The sequence below is a fragment of the Bidens hawaiensis genome, unplaced genomic scaffold, assembly GCF_021521415.1.
Source record: "Bidens hawaiensis isolate Kalapana, Puna unplaced genomic scaffold, B.hawaiensis_p1.1 tig00020416_1, whole genome shotgun sequence".
Taxonomy (NCBI): domain Eukaryota; kingdom Viridiplantae; phylum Streptophyta; class Magnoliopsida; order Asterales; family Asteraceae; genus Bidens; species Bidens hawaiensis.
Genome location: NW_027493108.1, coordinates 11,529 through 32,065, shown reverse-complemented (window position 1 = coordinate 32,065; position 20,537 = coordinate 11,529). Strand labels below are relative to the sequence as shown.

The 20,537-nt window shown below is 34.3% G+C and overlaps 2 protein-coding genes across 2 annotated transcripts; one reads left to right on the top strand and one right to left on the bottom strand.

The window, feature by feature from the left end:
- Positions 1 to 4,377: 4,377 nt before the first annotated feature.
- On the top strand, positions 4,378 to 5,043 carry LOC143560601 (protein DOG1-like 4). Its single transcript, XM_077048879.1, has one exon. It carries the CDS (start codon positions 4,378 to 4,380, stop codon positions 5,041 to 5,043), a length of 666 nt encoding a protein of 221 aa, XP_076904994.1.
- Positions 5,044 to 15,358: 10,315 nt separating this feature from the next.
- On the bottom strand, positions 15,359 to 20,247 carry LOC143560598 (low-temperature-induced cysteine proteinase-like). The gene is made up of 5 exons (XM_077048877.1): positions 19,727 to 20,247; positions 17,823 to 18,064; positions 17,585 to 17,722; positions 16,486 to 16,971; positions 15,359 to 15,655 (listed from the first exon to the last, which is right to left on the bottom strand). Exons 1-5 carry the CDS (start codon positions 20,241 to 20,243, stop codon positions 15,512 to 15,514), a joined length of 1,527 nt encoding a protein of 508 aa, XP_076904992.1. The 5' UTR covers positions 20,244 to 20,247; the 3' UTR covers positions 15,359 to 15,511.
- Between the last annotated feature and the right edge of the window lie 290 nt (positions 20,248 to 20,537).

Below are 20,537 nucleotides of genomic sequence, written 5' to 3'. Positions count from 1 at the left end.
TCAGGGACATCAGGGACCATGTCAATGAGTCCCTGTTCAAATTGGTAATTTTTCGACCATCCGAGAATATTTGGCGAATTTATTACCGAATTGGGACGTTTATTTGGGAAAAATAGCTAAAATACTTCAAAAATTATGAAATATTTCTGGAAACTCATATTTGATGTATTTTGATCACATATGAATTTTGGGATTATTTGGAGAAGTTTAAAGGTGTTTTGTTTATATGCGTTCGTGTGAATTTTTATAGCCGAATTTGGGCCGAAAAGAATATCGCACGAACTTTTTACATTCTGAAATTGATACAGGTTGATTTGGGACATGATTTGAGTATTCAGGAATTTTTGTGGAATTTTTGGAAATTTTTTGGGATAAACGGACGATTTTCAGGCGAAATATAGCTGATAAAATGAATTTTTATAAATAAATAAATCAGTAAATAATTCCAGAAATATTTTTATAAAAATATACATATTTTAATTGATAAGTGGTTAAATTTTCATAATTTAATGATTAACGGTTAATTAATTATACTAATTTGAATATTAAACAAATTCAGTTTTTATAAAAACCGGCAAGTTTGCGACTAGCGAATCTGCGGGAATATCAAAACACCAAGAGTGATCAAAAATCATATTTTTGGACTAATTAAGTGAAAATGAACTTTTCTATGAGAAACCTGGACAATCCGGGTGGATTGTGCGCGTTTTCTTCTCAAATCAAACTGAATAAACGGAAACGGGCCCCGTGGCTAATCCGGGACCCCAGTATGTGATCTTTCTTTATAACTTAATTATTTGTTAACCAATACATTTACCCAAGCTTATTTTCTCATAACTGTTTTCTGAACGCGTAAACGAGCAACTTGGCCCAGCTGGGAAAACGGGAATCTGAGCCAAGTTCGGTTTTAAGTATTAGACATTGAACAACATCACAACCTAAGCCTATTGCCACTTTCTGGGCGTTCCAGCTACACCCAGATTAGTTATACATCCCAGTTTAGTATTGAGATTATAATAATATTAAAATATTAATATTATTATAATATTGATTATAGGAACTACTGATAGCGGACCGAACAAACCACGAGCTGATACAGTACTGATTATCTACTAAACCGTGAGTTTCATGACCCCACTTTTAAACTGTTTTACGAACTTTTGGGGTGAAAAGCGTGTTTGATTTCATATACATACCTGAAACATGTGATGATGTGAATTATCTAAGTGCTAACACATGAAAGTCCCCACTAACACAGTGATTAACTTCGAGCCGGTGACTTGTGAATAGTACTATTGGTTTGACAAACCCAGGCGGGGCCAACACGGTTGCTGAGACATTATCTCATTTGCACATGTCTATTTTTTTTTACGAAGCAGCTATGTAGTGTTAGACATAGCTACCGGGGCATGTTGTGGGCGGAAAGGGGCCACAGTGGTTGATTGAGCGTGGGAAATGGAGGCACGCAGCACGAATAGTCCAGGCTTCACTGTAGCTTAGCATAATTACATCACATACATCATTTACATACATACATACTTATTTCATGATTACAAGTGTTGACTTGTGAATACTCATTACTGTTTTCTTGAAACTCACAAACTCTAGTAGTTGACCCGTTTTAAACTGCTTTTCAGGTGTACCTAAATTGGAATGATTTGGTGACCTGTTACTTGCCTGAGGTGTGTGGTTGATGCTACGTGAATAGAAGCAAGAGCGATAGTAGTAAGAATGTATAGTTAACGAACTAGTTTTGTTTGTATCGCCTAGACTGTAAAACAATGATAGAATGAAGAAATGTAATATATTGTAAATTAGTTTGTAATGTTTCCTTATAAACAATGTGTTGATATCAGAGGTGTCTGTTACATTCCCGTTTTACGCTTCCGCATTGTGCTAGTCGGGGTTTGACAATTCCGTCGGGTCCGACGGAATTTTTAGACCTTTAAAATCGCACCACGTGTCAACGTATTAATGGATCCGACGGAATTTCGTAAAATTTCGTCGGATCCGACGGAATTTTAGTAGGTCCGCTGGAATTCTTTATCTTCTACATCTCAAACACTAAACCTCCATAACCAACCTCCATCTCTATATTTCTTATTTCTCAACAAAATCAAGTAAATTAATAGTGAAAATCGCTTAATTTTTCGAGGAGAACACAACCATAATGTTCAATTCCACTCTAAAACTCAAAATCAAAAACCCCCGAATTGAAAAATCTAGGGTTCGTCGGACAAATTAAACAGTCGGATCCGACGGAAGCATGAACTGAACCGTTAGATTCGACTGTTTATTAATACGTCGGTTTGTTTCATTAATCCGTTGGACAAAACAGAAAACCCTCAACTCCGACGGAATGGTATGCTTCGTGGCACGTCCTGATAGGCTCATTATTCCGTCGATCAAAAACGGAATCTGTCAGATCTGACGGATTAGTTTGGCTATTTTTGGAATTTGTTTTGGTCTTGGGCTAAAACTGGAAAAAGTGGGTCAAAAATGGTTAGTTTAGGAATTTACCCATTAATATAACTTGAAATAACTTGTGATATATGGGAGGTTCTAGTAAAGTGGATTTCATCTAAGAAACACGAGAAGCAACGAGTAGACGACAAGTGACTATGGAAGACATAGCATCGTGTACGTGAAATGCTATAACCATACATGGCTAATGCGTAATCAAATATCACTTAGTTTTATTAATTGTTTCTTATACACTTTTTAAAAGAAGAGATCTCTTTTTTATATTTGATCCCTCCACTAATATAAATTTCATGTTTGGCTCATAATGGATATTTAGCTCTAGCGGCTTGTTTTTACATGTTAGAGCTCGTTCAAACATCTTTAAAATACTATAACTAATTAGTGGTGTATTCTTTTATCAAACCCTTTTATGAGTACTTAGTTCTAAGTTATACAACTAACCTTTCTCGTTCAATGCATTTCACAGAAACCAGTATATTATTTTACTAGCTTAGAACTCATGTATTTCACAGTGTATAATATTAATACATAATAATGTGTTACATATACTTAATAAAAAAATCAAAAACATGTAAAAATTAATATATAGTTTTAGGTTTCAAAAATAAATTAATTACTATTTAATGTACTATGACTTTCGATTATTGTTTGATTAAAAAATTGTAGCATAATAAAATTTCAAAGTTTGTTAAAATAAGAGATGATTTAAGATAAATGTGCTTTATTTAGTATAATTAATTAGTATTTTAGTCAAAAACAAATACTTATTACATAAAACACATAAATATATCGTTGTAGCAGTCAAATGTGCGTAATTATATTTCACATACACAAGAAAATATTTTATTTGGAATGCAACTCTGTTTTTCAAAAACAATATTTTAATTTTTAGAATACAAATAATAGTAACAATTTAAAAGCCACTGTTTAACAAAAAACAAAATTTATATATGGTAAACATAAATGTAAAATATAAAAAATAAATAAACATCCAGTTTTAATCATCTTTAGGTAGTTGATGTGTAATTATATTTCGTCAAAGCTCCTGATGCAAGTGCATGCAAAAGTCGTTTACAATTGTGATGACAACAGCATCATGAATAACAAAACCGATATCATATCGATAGATGAAAATACTGAAACTAACTCGTAACGAAACCTAAAACCTTAAAAATAAATACAGATACCAGCAATGATGTTTGTCCGGCAACGATACGATATTTTGAGTATACTCATTAATTCTCCAATAAATATTAGATTGGAGTGTTATTTCATGTAGTGTAGTGGTAGGAAGCATGAGTTTCTTAATGAAAACCCAAGCTCAAACTCACTAACAACATTAGGGGGCATAGGTGACTTAATGAAGGAAGACTATGATATTTGTGATCTCCTGTTTAATTATGAGGGCATCTGAGTTTTACCATAAATGGGCATTCGGGTGGTTGAATTTTCCCCTGAATTGAAGATAACTTAGAAACGATTAAACTCTCCGTATGGTTGAGTTGGGCCAGTTAACTGTGGCTTTTTGTCATTAGATGATCCTATATAAAATACACAGGCAATTCTCTATTTGTTGAACGTTAAAAAAATACACAAAACTGTATCAATATTTTTTCTAGAAAGTTAAAAACTCAAAATTCATGTATAATAATAACATTGTGAATGCTTTCAAATATATTCAAAAATTTTCAAAACAAATTACATAATAGAGAGAGAAAGAGTGAGACTAACTGAACCATGCAGCAGCATGCATCTTCAGCCACGCATTTCTCCTAAGTCGAAGCGTGTCACTCATCCACCCTTTCTCTCTCTATGTATAATACATGTATCTATATATACATAACCTCAAAAGCATCGGCCAGAACTTGCTTGGATTAATAATAATAGGAAACCATGAAAAAGACACCAACAGAAGAAAAATTCTCAGATTTCTACGAGAAGTGGGTCTGTCAGCTCGAAGAATATCTCAGATTTCTTGTCCAAGATTACACCCACCAGTCCGATTACGAAAATCTAGTAGCCAAAATGACTACCCACCACAAGAACTACTATCGGGTCAAATGGGCAGCTGCCCATGAAGATGTTTGTGCGTTTTTCGCTCCGGTGTGGCTTACGCCCTTAGAAAACGCTTATCTTTGGGTTACCGGCTGGAAACCGTCCGCGGTGTTCCGGTTTGTGGACACGTTAAGGCGGACGGGGACCGGGCTGGCGGACTTGACCGAGGAGCAGGTGAAGAGGATTGAGGGGTTAAGGGTGAAGATTAAGATGGAGGAAGAGAAAGTAGAGAGTGAAATGGAGCGGCAGCAGGTCGGGATGGCGGATCGGCAGATGGTGGAGTTGACAAGAGGCAGTGGTGGTGGCGGTGATGCGGTCGCGGTGGTGGCGTTGTTGAGTGGGTTGGAAAGGATGATGAAAATGGGGGATTGTGTGAGGTTGAAGACATTGAAGGGGTTGTTGGATATGATGAATCCTAAGCAGTGTGTTGAGTTGTTGGCTGCGCAATCTATGTTTCATGTTCAGCTAAGGAAGTGGGACAAAAAGGGAATTGTGAAAGTTTGATGATTTTAAGGTTTTTAAGTGTTTATTAGTGTTTAGCAAATTAATGTTAGTTGTGGTGGCTTAGTTGACTTCTTGTTGTTTAGTTATTCCAATTTGATTTTCAAATCTCGGCTCTAAACTAAGTATTTTATCATAATCATTATTAATTTATATAATCCTTATAATAGTTAGACCATCTCCAATGCTAGTCGATTAGCGGTCCGTGACCACGCTAAAGGATCTGAAGTTTCAGAGAATAGTTCCATGGTTCTTCTTGGCTATGTCAGGTAGGTAACGAGGTAAAACACAGCCAGTTAGTCTCGCATAAATAGAAGGGTCGCACTGCGACCACCCATAAATAGAGGGGTCTCACTGCGACCACACTGGCATGAAAGTTTTGGGCAATTTAAAGTAAAAATGGAGAAAAAGAGTGATCTTAAATGGCATTGAACTTACTTCACCTTGGTTGACAAGGACGTGTTTTATGCCCTTCAAATTCACCTTGGTTGACAATGACGTGCTTATCCCCTCAAATTCTCTTGACCTCATTGTAGTCCCCTTTTGGACTGGTCATCCTTCCAGTCATTACTATCGTGGTTAATTTATTATGTGGTTACTCCGAGTCATTCTAAAATTCCTTCATTCAAAAGTTAATTTTTATGTTTCTTTTGATCCTTTCTAATCAAATTGTTATTCTTTTGATCCTTTCTAATCAAATTGTCAAGTTCATAACAATTTGATTAGAAAGGATCAAAAGAAACATAAAGAAGGTCCATTCTACTAAAGAAGGTCCACGTGTAAGACCACAATTTAGTAGAATGGAAACTATATCATTGTCATTGTATAGTTTATTCTCTCATTATTAGTATAATTCTAGCCCAGAATAGATTATTCCCATTGTAATTATATATACGATGTTTTGTAATGAAAAAGACAAGGATTATGAATATCCTCCGGTTGACTTCTCAAATTCCCATCAAATGGGCATGTACTATATGCGCGAAAATGTTTTCCATGTGTCGTCCTTTGGGCAGATGTGCATTCCACGTGGCCTATGCAAATAACACGTGCCACCTTTGAGCGGAAACACATACCACCCGACGTTTAATGTTTCATCGACAGTTGTAGAAACATTTGGGCGTCTGAAGAAAATGTATACATTTTTTAAATTTCTATCTTCATATGACGGGATTGACCCTCTTATAAGAATATTTTAAATATCAAAAAGTCATCCTTGGTAAGGACAACAACCGTTCGTGAAATAAATGTAAGAAAATACCCATTTGTGATGCATGCATCGACTCATTTATTAAAAAAATTATCTTCAAAATCGTCGAGTAAAGACCAGGATTGGAACATCGCCCGGCCAATGGTTTGGCATGGGTACTTGATGGTCGGATGGTGGCGGAAAAGAGTTTATGCACCATAACTAGTATTATGTTATTTTTAATCTTTTTTGTTTTTATTTTATGTTAGAGTAAGCTTATGACATATTGACATTGTATAAGTGTTTAGTGACCTATACATCATATTCATTGTTAAAGCATATTAAATTTTGTAATTGAGTAGAATAATAACAATATATAATCTTTTAATTTTAAAGATATTAGTTTAAATATTTTCAATGATATTTTCTTTATGTTACACGATCATTTAAGGTATGTAAATTAGTTTACTGACAAATTTCCTTTTTATAGCAGTGCATTGTATAATCAGTATTTACATAGTACTTTTTTTAATAGCGTTCGGATTCACCGCCAATACCTGAGTGAGCCTTCCTGAGACGGAATATCAACCGTCCATACTGATTTTGACGCTCCAGGCCTGACCCACTCAAGAACACCATCAAAGAGGAAACTCACACCTATTTTTTTTTTTCCCGACCATACCTTTATTAAGGGTTTAGTAAGTCCACGGGTGATTTATATTACAAAATTTATTATCTCCAACACAACCTTTTCACAATTACGCCTGGTTCTTCTTCTGTGATTCCTAATCGCCAGCTTCTGATTCTTTATAGCCAGTTTGAAATCGATGTTGTGATATGGTGACAACATGGTCAATCGATGAATGGCGGTTAATCGATGCTTTAAGGTATTCGATTTAGGGATAAATCTAGATACAATGGTCAATAGATGAACGACGATATACGGTTTTTTTGTTCCAATTCGTTGATTCTCCACCTCTGTGTTCGACTATTTAATGTAGATTTCATACAAGCATCAGAACTACCATCTCTAGTCATTTTTATAAGGTATTCGATGTTCAATTACAATTAGTCTATTTCGATTTCATTTCCCTGATTGCTTCAAGTATAGAAATTTGTTATGATAATGATGATACATGGTGGTGTTTTTTATTGTTCATCTGAGTGTAGGGTATTAATCGAATAGATTAGTTTAATTTGATTGGTAATGAATTTAATTCATCTTATTATTATGCCTATGTATTTTAGAGATTAAATTTGTTGAGTTGCTTCACATGTGTTTTTATGGAATTGATAGCATCAGCTAGGAAAATGTTTACATTAAAGTTTCAGGCACACCAAGTGTTCGATAATATGTCACAATGAATTAACTATGAGATTTAAATGAAAAATGTGGCATTTACTTGCGTAGAGAGATATATATGTATGAATGAATGTTTGGTAAAGATCATGTCGGATGTGGTGTTCTATGTGACGATTGAATTTTAATGATCTTACTTCGTTTTTAGGTGTTTCAATGATTAGATATGATGTACAAATTCTTACATCTTGTGTTCTACATTTTAATGTTGGTGCATTGCTTGCCTGTGATCAGAAGCAAAAGAGTATGAGTCGTCGTGGGTGCTGAAGAACAAATAAATCACTTTACGTTATATGAGATTGAAAAGCTATTACTATGGAATGCTTCAACACTACGAAACTTTGAAACCATGCCTTTCCCTTATGAGCATTCTTTATCTACCTCTAACAATCTTTTGATCAACGAAGAGCTTAATTATGAATCATAAAATCTTCAAAATGAGTATGATAATCTTTTTGTTTCATCGACTGAAGAACGAAGATGTATTTTCCTTGAAATCACGAAAGTAGTTGAAATAAATAAAGGTGGTGTTTTTTTTTATGGTTATGGTGGAACTGGTAAAACATTTCTATGGAAGAGATTATCTGCAAACACAAGATCCAAAGGTCAGACTGTGTTAAATGTTTTCTTCTAGTGGAATTGTGTCTTAGTTATTGAAAGGAGGTAGGACGGCACACTCTAGATTTCATATTCCGATAAACCTGAATGAAGACTCTACTTGTACTACAAAGCCAGGCACCAATGATGCCCAACTTGTAAGTGAAGCCAGATTAATAATATGATGAGGCACCAGTGATTTATAAACATGCATTTGAAGCACTAGATAGGACTTTGAAAGACGTACTGAATTGTTATACATTGTCGTTTGGTGGTAAAGTAATTGTTTTTGGAGGTGGTTTCAGGCAAATTTTACCAGTTGTTTAAAACGGAAGTAGACAAGACATAAAAAATTCTTCCTTAAGTTCGTCCTACTTATGGTTAGAATGCAAAGTCTTAAGACTAACTAAAAATATGAGGTTGAATGTAGTTGGTAATTCTTCTAATATGGAGCAAACACAAGATGACGGGACCAATGATGGGGAAGCAGTTATTGAAAATTGAAATGCCTGATGATCTTCTCACTAAAAATTCGTCGGATTATGTTTGTGATCTTATTAACTTTGTTTACCATTCTAATCTATCAAACTACAGGCAACCAAATTTCTTTGAAGAGAGAGCACTACTTGCACCTACTAATGAAGTTGTTCAAGAGATCAATGATTGGCTGCTATCGATGTTTCAGGTAATGAAAGGGAATATTTAAGTTCAGATAGTATATGCCAGGAGGAGTATCTTAATGAAAATTTTGATGAATCATTGTACTCACCTGATATTATAAACGACCTAAAAAAATCTGGTTTGCCAAATCAAAAAATTGGTGTTAAAGGTTGGGGTTCCGGTTATGCTTTTAAGAAATATTGATCAAAAAGATGGGTTATGCAATGGAACTAGACTTCAAGTAACGTCACTAGGAAATCGTGTTATCGTGTTATAAAAGATCAAATTATATCTAGAACTAACATTGGGGAGCCAGTTTTTATACATAGGACGTCACTCACACCTACTGAAAAAAATTTCTTTTTAAGTTTCAACGAAGACAATTTCCACTGGTTGTATGTTTTGCAATGACGATCAATAAGAGTAACGGACGATCACTATCCAGGGTGGGTTTGTTTTCAAAAGAGCCAATGTTTTCGCATGGGCAACTATACGTAGAATTATCTTGAATGAAAAGTATAGACAGACTTAAACTATTAATCTTTAACAAGGACGGTAATGTTACTAATACAACTAAAAATGTTGTATACAAAGAGGTATTTAGAGAGTTGTGAAATTAAGTTAAAAGTACCTTTGTTTAATGTAATTTGATTCATGTATTGACTCTAGTTTGCAATTTATTTTATGGAACACTAAAGTTATGATGGTATTAAATTTAAGCTTACGCATTTAAATATTGTGTTTATAGTTAATTCATTATATAAAGGACGCTTAGGTGGTTAGTTGACTAATATTCTTTTTCTTTTATCTAATTATATTTGGGATATGGAATATATTTTTTTATTTGAATCTATTTTCGTACGGTTATATTTATAATTCAAATTTCATGTATCCAATTAGACAAATATTTTTCACTTATCTACTAACAAATTTATTATTATTTTAGTTTGTTATCTTCTCCATTCTGTTAACACCACTAATAAATTTTTATATCGTTAGCTCTCTAAAGTCTCATCATAGTAACCTTTTCAAAATATGTCTACAACCAATTATATAAGTAACTTTTCTTAACATATATTAACATATATGAAGGCTAATTACCGACTTGGGCCAAGTGGGCCGACCCGAGATGTCTTAGCTAGATGGGCTAGAGTTATGGGTTTTATGGTCTGTTAGTCTTTCTTAGAAACCAAGTTGGGCTCTCATATAAATGTATCTTAACCGATTTAGGGTTTAAGAACAAGAAAACAATGAGATAGTTTGTAATAGGGTTTTTGTGCTATATTTCCCTAATAACAAAGTGAAATCTCTTTACGTTTGTGTGTTTACTATTTATCGTTTAATTCCTTTAAAGACCTTGAATTGGTATCAGAGCCGGTTCAAGGAATCTGAACGATAATCAACAGCCGCCGCCGCTGATCACAGCCGTGCACCGTCGATGTTGTGCATTGCTGCTGCCATAACGCGTTCAACCAGAAATCGAGCTGTTGCTGCTGCTGAACTCATGATTAAACGATTCAGGTTTGATCGAGTTATTTCGGATCTAAAATTGCTGTTTTGTTTCAATTATACGAGGTGTGTTTAATCGAGTGGTGCTACATCTAAGTACTTGATCCCACTAATCCACTTTCTACGTGCAACCGTCGTAAGAAAGATATGGGGGATTCTGTACCACCACCAAAGGGGAAAGAAGCTAGGTCTATGTCCGTGCACTGTCCAATGTTAACTGCAACAAATTACACCGTATGGGCCATGAGAATGAAAATTGTCTTGAAGGTTCACAAGGTGTGGGATACGATTGGGTCGGATTCAGCCGATGACGAGAAGAATAACTTGGAAATAACACTTTTATTTCAGTCAATACCCGAAAATCTGATTATGCAAGTAGGCAATCGGGAAATTGCAAAAGATCTGTGGGGTGCAATCAAAAGCTGTTATTTGGGGGGCTGATCGGGTTAGAGAAGTTCGTCTCCAAACCCTAACCAAAGAATTTGATAATCTGAAAATGCGTGATTCAGAATCGATTGATGACTTCGCCGGAAAGTTATCAAGTTTGGCCTAAAAATCTGCAGCCCTAGGAGAAGAGATTGAAGAGACAAAGATGGTAAAGAAGTTTCTAAAGGCACTTCCTCGTTCTAAGTACATTCAAATAGTTGCTTCGTTAGAACAAGTTTTGGATTTGAACAAAACCGGGTTTAAAGATGTCGTAGGAAGGTTGAAATCCTACAAAGAACGAATCAAGGAAGAAGGTATGGAAACACAAAATAACTTATTATTCTTAGATGGTGAAAGCTCTATTCAAGACGAGGAGAAAACGGGTCAAGAAGCCGAGGCCAGGGGCGAAATAACCGAGGCAGGGGAAGAGGTCGTGGCAAAGGGCTAAACCGAACCGAGTTTTGTTCCGAGTCAAAAGGGAAGGAAAATGTAAAGAAAGACCACTCCAAGGTGGTCTGCTATCTATGTGATCAAATGGGGCACTTCGCATCGAAATGCCCAGATCGTGTAAAAAATTACAGGAAGCAAGCGTGGCAGAAACGGTGGAGGCCGACGCCGCCTATGTACACGAGGTAGTGTTTTTGAATGAACAGAATCTAATGCCCAAGAAATTTGAAACCGGTTAGGTAGAGAATAATGTGTGGTCTTTGGATAACGGGGCAAGCAACCATATGACGGGAAACCGGTCATTCTTTTCAGAGTTGAATGAAAGCACAACCGGATATGTAAGATTTGCTGATGGGTCGTGCGTGAAAATCGAAGGTCGAGGCTTGATTATTTTTCAAGGAAAATCCGGTGAGCAAAATTTGCTAACGGAAACGTATTATGTACCTGATTAGACAAATATTTTTCACTTATCTATTAACAAGTTTATTATTATTTCAGTTTGTTATCTTCTCCATCCTGTTAACAGCACTAATAAATTTTTATATCATTAGCTCTCTAAAGTCTCATCATAGTAACCTTTTCAAAATATGTCTACAACCAATCATTATAAGTAACTTTTCTTAACATATGATATATTAACATATATGAAGGCTAATTACCAAGCTGGGCCAAGCGGGCCGACCTGAGATGTCTTAGCTAGGTGGGCTAGGGTTATGGGTTTTATGGTCTGTTAGTCTTTCTTGGGAACCAAGTTGGGTTCTTATATAAATGTATCTTAACCTAGTTAGGGTTTAAGAACAAGAAAACAATTAGATAGTTTGTAATAGGTTTTTGAGCTATATTTTTCTAATAACAAAGTGAAATCTCTTTACGTTTTTGTGTTTATTGTTTATCGTTTAATTCCTTATAACACCTTGAATATATTCATTGTTAATTCGTCAAATGTTCAATAATGTATAATTCTTGATTCGTATATCTTTGCTAACCTAATATAAGGTTACTCTAACTTCTCCAAAGTCCATATGTCATATCACACTATAAGTTCTTATTTGTAATATATTTTAACGTTTAAATGCATTTTCCACTCGTTAACTTTTATTTTGTATTCAAATATGACGTGCCACAAAATGTGGTTAACAAGAAGGTTTGTGTTACTCCAACCTATATTTAATTTCTTTTTTACTATTATTCAAATATATTTTCTCTGGTCCGTGTATTACACAGATTACTAACCTAGTTATTATATAATAATGTACTCTCTCTCTAATAATCTCTCGTTATTTTGAAAAAACCCTCTAGATCTGTACATTTGTTCTCGAACGACTAACTCAAACTCTATAAACATATTCCTTAATCAACATCAATATCCACTATAGGTCAAGATCATCCAATCACTTAGTACCAACGGAAAAACACATTTACTATGTATATTGATGCCATTAGACTATTTGTACCGGACCCTGCATGATTCAATTGCAACCTGCTTTGATATTAACGCTCCTTGGGGCACAATAAGAACCTTTCAGTTTTCGAGACTTAGTCACCAACAAATCAAATAATTTAGTTCAAAGATGTTTAGAACCTTTCTAGAGAAGCTTACATGAATAAAGGGGTTTTTCTTCGGTAGAAATTATACATTAATAATTTTATATTATCTGTAAGGATTGGATTCAAATAACAAATTTGATTTTTCTAAGAATGTTAGGAAGGAGGACATTTTGGTTCACTACCTTAACCTTAAAAATCCACTTAATTTAATCACAAAAACCCACTTACTCTTCACTCATCTCCTACAATCACCACCACTCCACCGCCCACCGGCATCACAACCGTCACCACCGCCACCTCCTCTCCGAAAAACTTGCCGGGAAATTTCGCCGGAATTTCACCGGAATGTCACCGAAATTCGTAGGAATTTTTTGCCAGAAAAGTCCTCGGAATTTTTTGGCCAGAAAAGTCACTGGCAATTTTTGCCGAAAAATATAGTCGTCGGAATTTTTTGCCAGAAAAGTCCTCAGAATTTTTTGGCCGGAAAAGTCAATGGCAATTTTTGCCGAAAAATATAGTCGTCGGAATTTTTTGCCAGAAAAGTCCTCAGAATTTTTTGGCCGGAAAAGTCACCGGGAATTTTTGCCGAAAAATAGTCGTCGGAATTTTTTCCAAAAAAGTCCTCGGAATTTGTGGCCGGAAAAGTCACCGGGAATTTTTGCCGAAAAATAGTCGTCGAAAAAATTGCTAGAAAAGACACAATGAAAAAAACAAAATAGAAAAACACAATTGTATAACACAATTTTATAAAACACAATTTGGAAAAACCCACTAATGCTTTTTATTTTTATATAGCAATATGATACTCATATAAAAAATAAAAAACACTTGTAATTATGGTGATTTTATTTTTTTTAAAACAATGTCATATAAAAAAGTTATGAACGCTTTAAAATAATTATGAGAATTGACATGTGTCTTGATTGTGAAGAGAGAAAGTTAACAAACGTGTTATCCTATTATGTCATTAACCTAATCTAATATTTGATTTCACGCATAAACTAATCTCAACTATTCATTTTCAAAATAAATGGACTAGATTACTTCATATTTTTCCTGAAAAACATACTTCCTATTATAAAATAAGCCTTATCTGTAATAAAAGAATTATTATATTCGTTTTACTCCAATAAATTATAAAAAAAGTAAGATAACGTGTTGTCCTGTTCAGCCTTCAAATACGAATTATAAAGAAAAATGACAACAATTGTCATTTTCAGTTAAGAAACTCAAAACTCAATACCAATACTCAACCATGTGGTCCTTTGATTGCAACACTTTTATAGAAGATTTTTTATATTATTATGACCTATTTAATAATTTAAACACTCACAATCATTATTATAAGCTACGTTACATTCAATCATTATCATGGCATTTCGAATCTCACATGCTCATATTTAATACTACCTGAATAATAACAGAGAGTTTTTCTTATCAACTAAGGTATTCATACAAATATTTGTAGATATTTATTGTATTAAAATTACGAGAATACATTATGATATATCTATCTATTCTAATAAAAGAAAATAATAGTAACATATGTTATTACATGTGTCGCTTTGCTGTTTAACCTCACAACTCTTTCCCCTCCAAACCTAAGATCTTAATTACCCTAATATATTTCATATTTCAATAATTATTCATTTTTCTTTTACACTCTATTTATATTATATCTATATATTTTTATAAAAATAAATATTAATATATTATTTTACTATATATTCCAAAATACTTGGTGAAATCCAAAAATCAACAACAAATTATGTTTGCTAAAGATTGAATATAATATAATTTCAAGTGTTAACTATTACTACAAAATACTTGGTGAAATCCAAAAATCAACAACAAATTATGTTTGCTAAAAATTGAATTATAATATAATTTCAAGTGTTAACTACTACTACTACTAAAGATTGAATATAATATAATTTCATGTGTTAACTGCTGCTAGATAAATGGGTAACACTTGAAATTATACTAGTAGGTTTACCCGCGCGTTGCGGCGGGGACACAACACGTATTCAGTCGGTATGATATTGTCTCCTTTTGATTTTATTGAAAAAATTGATGTCATCTTTGTTATGTTGCATTGAGTATAGAGCTTTCATGGTTTGTTTCGCAAACTTCTATGTGGCGGACTTGTTCCTATTGTGGGGTTGGTTTGGATGCAAATTTTGCATCCACCAAATTTGCAATAGACTTTTTGGTTGGACTACTTGCATCACTTTTATATATATATATATATATATAACTTTAAAAATAATTTTTAGTTGGTCTTTGAAGGTTTGGTAGTGAGATTTTTGAGAAAAAAATTTGAAATTTGATATGACGCTGTGTTAATTTATGTCGTCTGGTGTTGTAAATGCTCTAAGAGATTAATTCAAATGTAATGACGGTCAAATTATCTTCCAAAGTAGTAAATTTATCCAATGCTACGTTAAACATGGAACATAGCCAACATGCATCAACATATGACATATATAATTAACATAATGCACAAATAATACCAAGTACATATTGCGAACGGCAAATAGTGACTGCAGGCGTCACGAATAGCATGATCGATTGCAACATATATTGATGAATCACGTCGATCTGATCAATAAGCGTCAAGTTCTATGATCGTCGCTAACATTTATGTAACATGCTTTTAGGTTCTAAAATCATACATAATAATAGGCAACCCCTAAGACAAGGGATCTAATAAAATCATCCCTCATGACCAGTTCTTAGACTGCAGCCACAAACCGGTTCCTGTTCCACATCAGGGGCTGAAACTCTTCCGCAACGGTTTCTTCAATCTTCTCCCATGGCATCTTGTGTTTAGCCAATTTTCTCTTCTTTGCAGCCACTCCAAAAGTATCTCCAGAATTCTATATTATAGACAAGATCAAGTTAATTCGCAAATAGTACAAAAGCAAGTGTGCAATATTTAGATAGCAGTACTAAACAAAAGAGTATCAACGACAGATGTTTCTGTCGACAGTCTATCAGTGAAGGCATATACCGACAAAAATCTGTACGTAACTTATCATTAGAAAAACAGTTGTGGTTAATCTCATTCACAACATTTACCTGTTGAATTTACATGCATAAGCCTTCACTGATGGATCACCGAAAACTTTTATTCTTGTTTGAAACAACTGTTTCTGACGGTTAACCGATGGAAATCTGTCAGTAGTTACTGACAACTAGAAAATGGTTGTCAGTAGTTTCATTTGTGAAAGATCACCGATGGTATTAACAGAAGGATCACTAACAGACTACTCTACTGACGAGTCACTGACAACTTTTATATGGTTGTCCACCAACGAGCCACAGACTACTTTACCAACATTTTTTATCGACCGAATCATTAGCGATAACATACCGACAGACACTTTTTTTATTTAACAACTAAATTTTTTCCACCTGACTTTCCGTCTTTCACCCCATGTCTTAACTAAGACTAGAACCCACAATCATTAAGGCATACACATTTGACACTAGACCACGTAGTATGATTCGACACACTTTTTAACAGCTAATTTTTTTTTTAAATAAACTAAAAGTTTTGTTGATAATCTTTTAATACTTACCGACTGATTTATTTGATTAACATTTTCCCAAGTATTCGACACTTTTTAAGAGCTAAAAGTTTCTTCGGTAATCTGTCGGTGATACTCATTTCTTTAATAAAGCATTAAACATCGAATATACGTACCTTGTAGCAATATCCCGCTTGAACATCACAAACCGGGTAATCACTCGGGCAACAAGCCGCGGACCGCTTACAACACACGGCATTGGAGTAACCACAACAACCATGGATCAAACAATAGTTAGCGAACTCAAGGATGCAACAACATGTCTCGGATGCCTGACAATACGAGAAGTCACCGCACTTGCTAGGCTTGGGAGACGGAGGTGGCGGTGTCGGTGTAGGACGTGGCGGAGACGGTGGTGTGGGTGGAGAGGGTGGTGCAGGTGCTGCATCGACAGGGTACATTGCTTCAAGATACATACCGCAAACACCGTTCTTAACGTTGGAGTTTCTGGCCATTAGCACGTAGCCATCGAGTCCCCAGTAGGTGCCCCATTGGTTCTTCACGATCCAGTAGTCTTGACCGTCTTGTGAACCGTAACCAACGATTAGCACTGCGTGGTCTAGGCTGTATAGACTGTTTGAGCATTGTCCGTTGTATATACCCTAATCCAGTTGCAAAGAAAAACACAAATTAACCTTTAGTTTTTATCATATAAAACTAGTCTATATATAATACTAGCTCGAGACTCGTTTCGAATTTAATTTAAAAGGTAATTTAACATCGTTTTATAGTTCCTAAATTTTCATTACTAACTATTTAATATTTTACTTAGGGTGTGGTAAATTAAATTAACTTGTTAATCGTAATTAAGAATCAAGTGGTGTAATATATATATATATATATAACATAGTGTAATTATAGTATAGTGTAATTACAAATTCATAAATTACACAGATTGAATAAGTAAAAGGGAAAAAGTTAACGTACAAATTAAATTAGCGTGCTAATTGTGAGAGTCAAGTAGTGTAATTATATATATATAACATAGTGTAATTATAGTATTGTGTAATTACAACATAGTGTAAACACACTACGATGTGATTACATAATTACACTACTTGTATATATAATTACGCTACTTGATTCTCACAATTAACACATTATTTTAATTTGTACATTAACTTTTCCCTTTTACTTATTCATTTTGTGTAATATATGAGTTTCTAACATAGTATATATATAATATATATTTAACAGAAAACAGGCAAGCCTTACCCCAGTATAGAGTTGAAAGTCATAAGCTGAACCGCAGATACCAATGGTAATAGGTTGTTGTGCCGCAGCACAAAGGACTGCATCTTCAGTCGGGTCTACTTCCACAAAGCTATCAATCGACACAACTGATATTTTACTCTGGTCATATATTGAATAATTGTTAGTTGCACTACACTGTCTATAGTCTATACAAATACATTCAAGTTGATATAATAACATATTGCATAATGATAAGTACCTTTGTTTTGTCACATTTACCATCACGACCATTAGAGCTGGTATAAGGGTAAGCTTCTTCAGAATTAAGCCCACCGTTTTTAATGACCCACCTAAAGGCGGTGTCCATGTTCCCACCGTCGCACCCATAATCATTTGTGTCGCAATCAACGAGCTCTTGCTCGGAGAGGCTAATGAGCTCACCAGACGCTATTGCATGCGCACCTTCAATGGATCCGGTCACAGAGAATGCCCAACAGCTTCCTAAATGTGTAATTAGACTTGGTATTATGAGTATGGACTCTATAATAAATGAAGTTGACAAAGTTTTGAATATATTTAGTCAAATTTATATCAATCACAAAACTATACATCAACTATAATTATCTAATAATTAATAGGTAACTAAAGTTATACTGAACTTACTGTAACATGCTAAAGTCATAATATTTAAATGCATCAACTATAAAAGTTTATCGTTTTGTTTAACAGAAGTAGGAAAACAGGATGTTGCATTAATAAATTGAATGTGTTACACTTATGAGTTATGACCTAGTGTGATAGTGAATTCAAATCCCCTTTATTATAATGAAAGATAGCGGTTTTAACACGCTATATAGATATGAGATAATTACAATTAGGTAGCCCTGTTTGCGGTGCGCACATATGATGTATATATGTGTGAACCCTCGGGTGGGCAAAAGTGAAATTGCACTAATTTTGACGTTATTTTACTAATCTCGTGAAAATAACGTTAAAAGTGACGGACGGTTAATCAGGCATCATGTAGTGGCGTTGATAGCTGAAATATAAGGGTACATGCACCGATCAGCCGGTGTCCCGATGATTGAGTGCTATGTGCCTTATGTCTAAGGCTTGATGCAAAACTACTATCGAGCCGGGGGTCTCACCGGAAGCAGCCTCTCTATCCCTATGGGGTAGAGGTAAGGCTGCCTACATCTTACCCTCCTCAGACCCTACCATAGCTTTGCTATTGGTGGGATATACTGAGTACGATGATGATGATAATTACAATTAGGATGTTTACCCTTTCGTTTGTTGACTTTGATTAAATTATTTGCCGGATCACTAACTATAGTTTCAAAAACGACAAACCAAACCAGTCTGGCTGGGTGGGCCAATAGACAATTCATTTTTGGCGCATTGATGGCTACGCTGATTTTTTTTCATGAGTACAATATATACACATGCTTGTTTAATTCAACCTAACCCACTGACTTTTTTAGGTTTATGCCAATTTCAACAACTTAATTCGAGGCCGGCAAATCATGTCTTATCATATTTAACAAGTCAGAGACGACACAATTAATACATGTATTAAATATGAAAACGACTCATTTAACACTTGACTTTGATGATTTTAGGATAAAAGTTATACGCTTTATGTATTAAAAGGAGAAATAATGAACCCTTGCTCCTAATTATAATTATTTTTTAAAAAAATATAAAATCACATATTGTAATTTTTTTACTAGAGAGGTCTTATAAAATCTCAAACATGTAACCAATTATGAGCCCTTCATACTCCCCAATCCTATCACAACATGTATCAAATTATATTATACTTCACCTCTGATAAATAAACTCACGAGTATATATCAATCACGAAAACCATAAAAAGTCATAAAAGTAAACCAGTGAATAGAAATTAGTTATGACTTATGATACTTAATAATAATAATAATAATAATAATAATATTATTATTATTAAACCACTAGCTTTTGCTTGGTCTAGTAAAAAAAAGTAAGTGTGACTTGTAATTAAAAGATTGTGAGGTTATAATATAATGGAGAAAAGAAATACTATTATTATTTCTAATGTAAAATGGATAAAAAAGACTTTAGCTATTTAAAAAATTATTATTATTATTGACACAAAGTAAGAAAAATGAATTAAATGCTTACCACACTGTCCTTGGTCCTTCATTGGTGTAACAACCCCCTTGTCCCTCCAATCCAAAGATGCAGGCGCATCACAAGTCCCCGCACTTAATGTCATGTTCCTTTTTACACCCCCTAATTTTAACTTTTCACCTCTAAGCCCCTTACTTTTTGGAAAGTACTTTTCTTTAAACTCCTCGTTGCTTAAGTCAGCAAACCTATTCAATCCAACCGTGTGATCCAACTCTGATTTCCTCTTTGAGTTTCTCTCCAATATGAACTTCAAACTATTGCGAAAGTTCTCGAGCCTCCGCTTCTCCTCCTCTTCATGTTCGTATACTTTTTCGTGTACTTCTTTCCATTTAAGGAATAATTCAGAGACTCTTTCAGTCGATAAGACATCGGTTTCTTGACCGTCTAGTATCGAGAACTCTGTCGGGATACTAGACGACAAAGGAACCGATGACGATAAAGATGAAGCATAGATGACCAAAAGAAAAATAGTGAGGATGGAATTATAGGTAGCCATTTTGGTGAGCATGTGAATCTTGAAGTTGTGTTTTATTATATAGAGGATTGAATCTTTTGGTTGTCCTACCTAACCCTATGGACTAAATATATATTTAATAGTAAAAGTACGAAAATGCCATTGGGTTGTACGATTGATGTGATTTTTGACGTGGGTATTTTCATAATTTGGCAATGGGTGAAAAATATCTACATTGTTGTCTACAATTTGACCACATACTTTTTTTTATCTTCACACATTAAATCCTCATATCTTCTTTTGAAATAGATTTATATATTTAGTATGAAATTATGTTTTACTTATTTT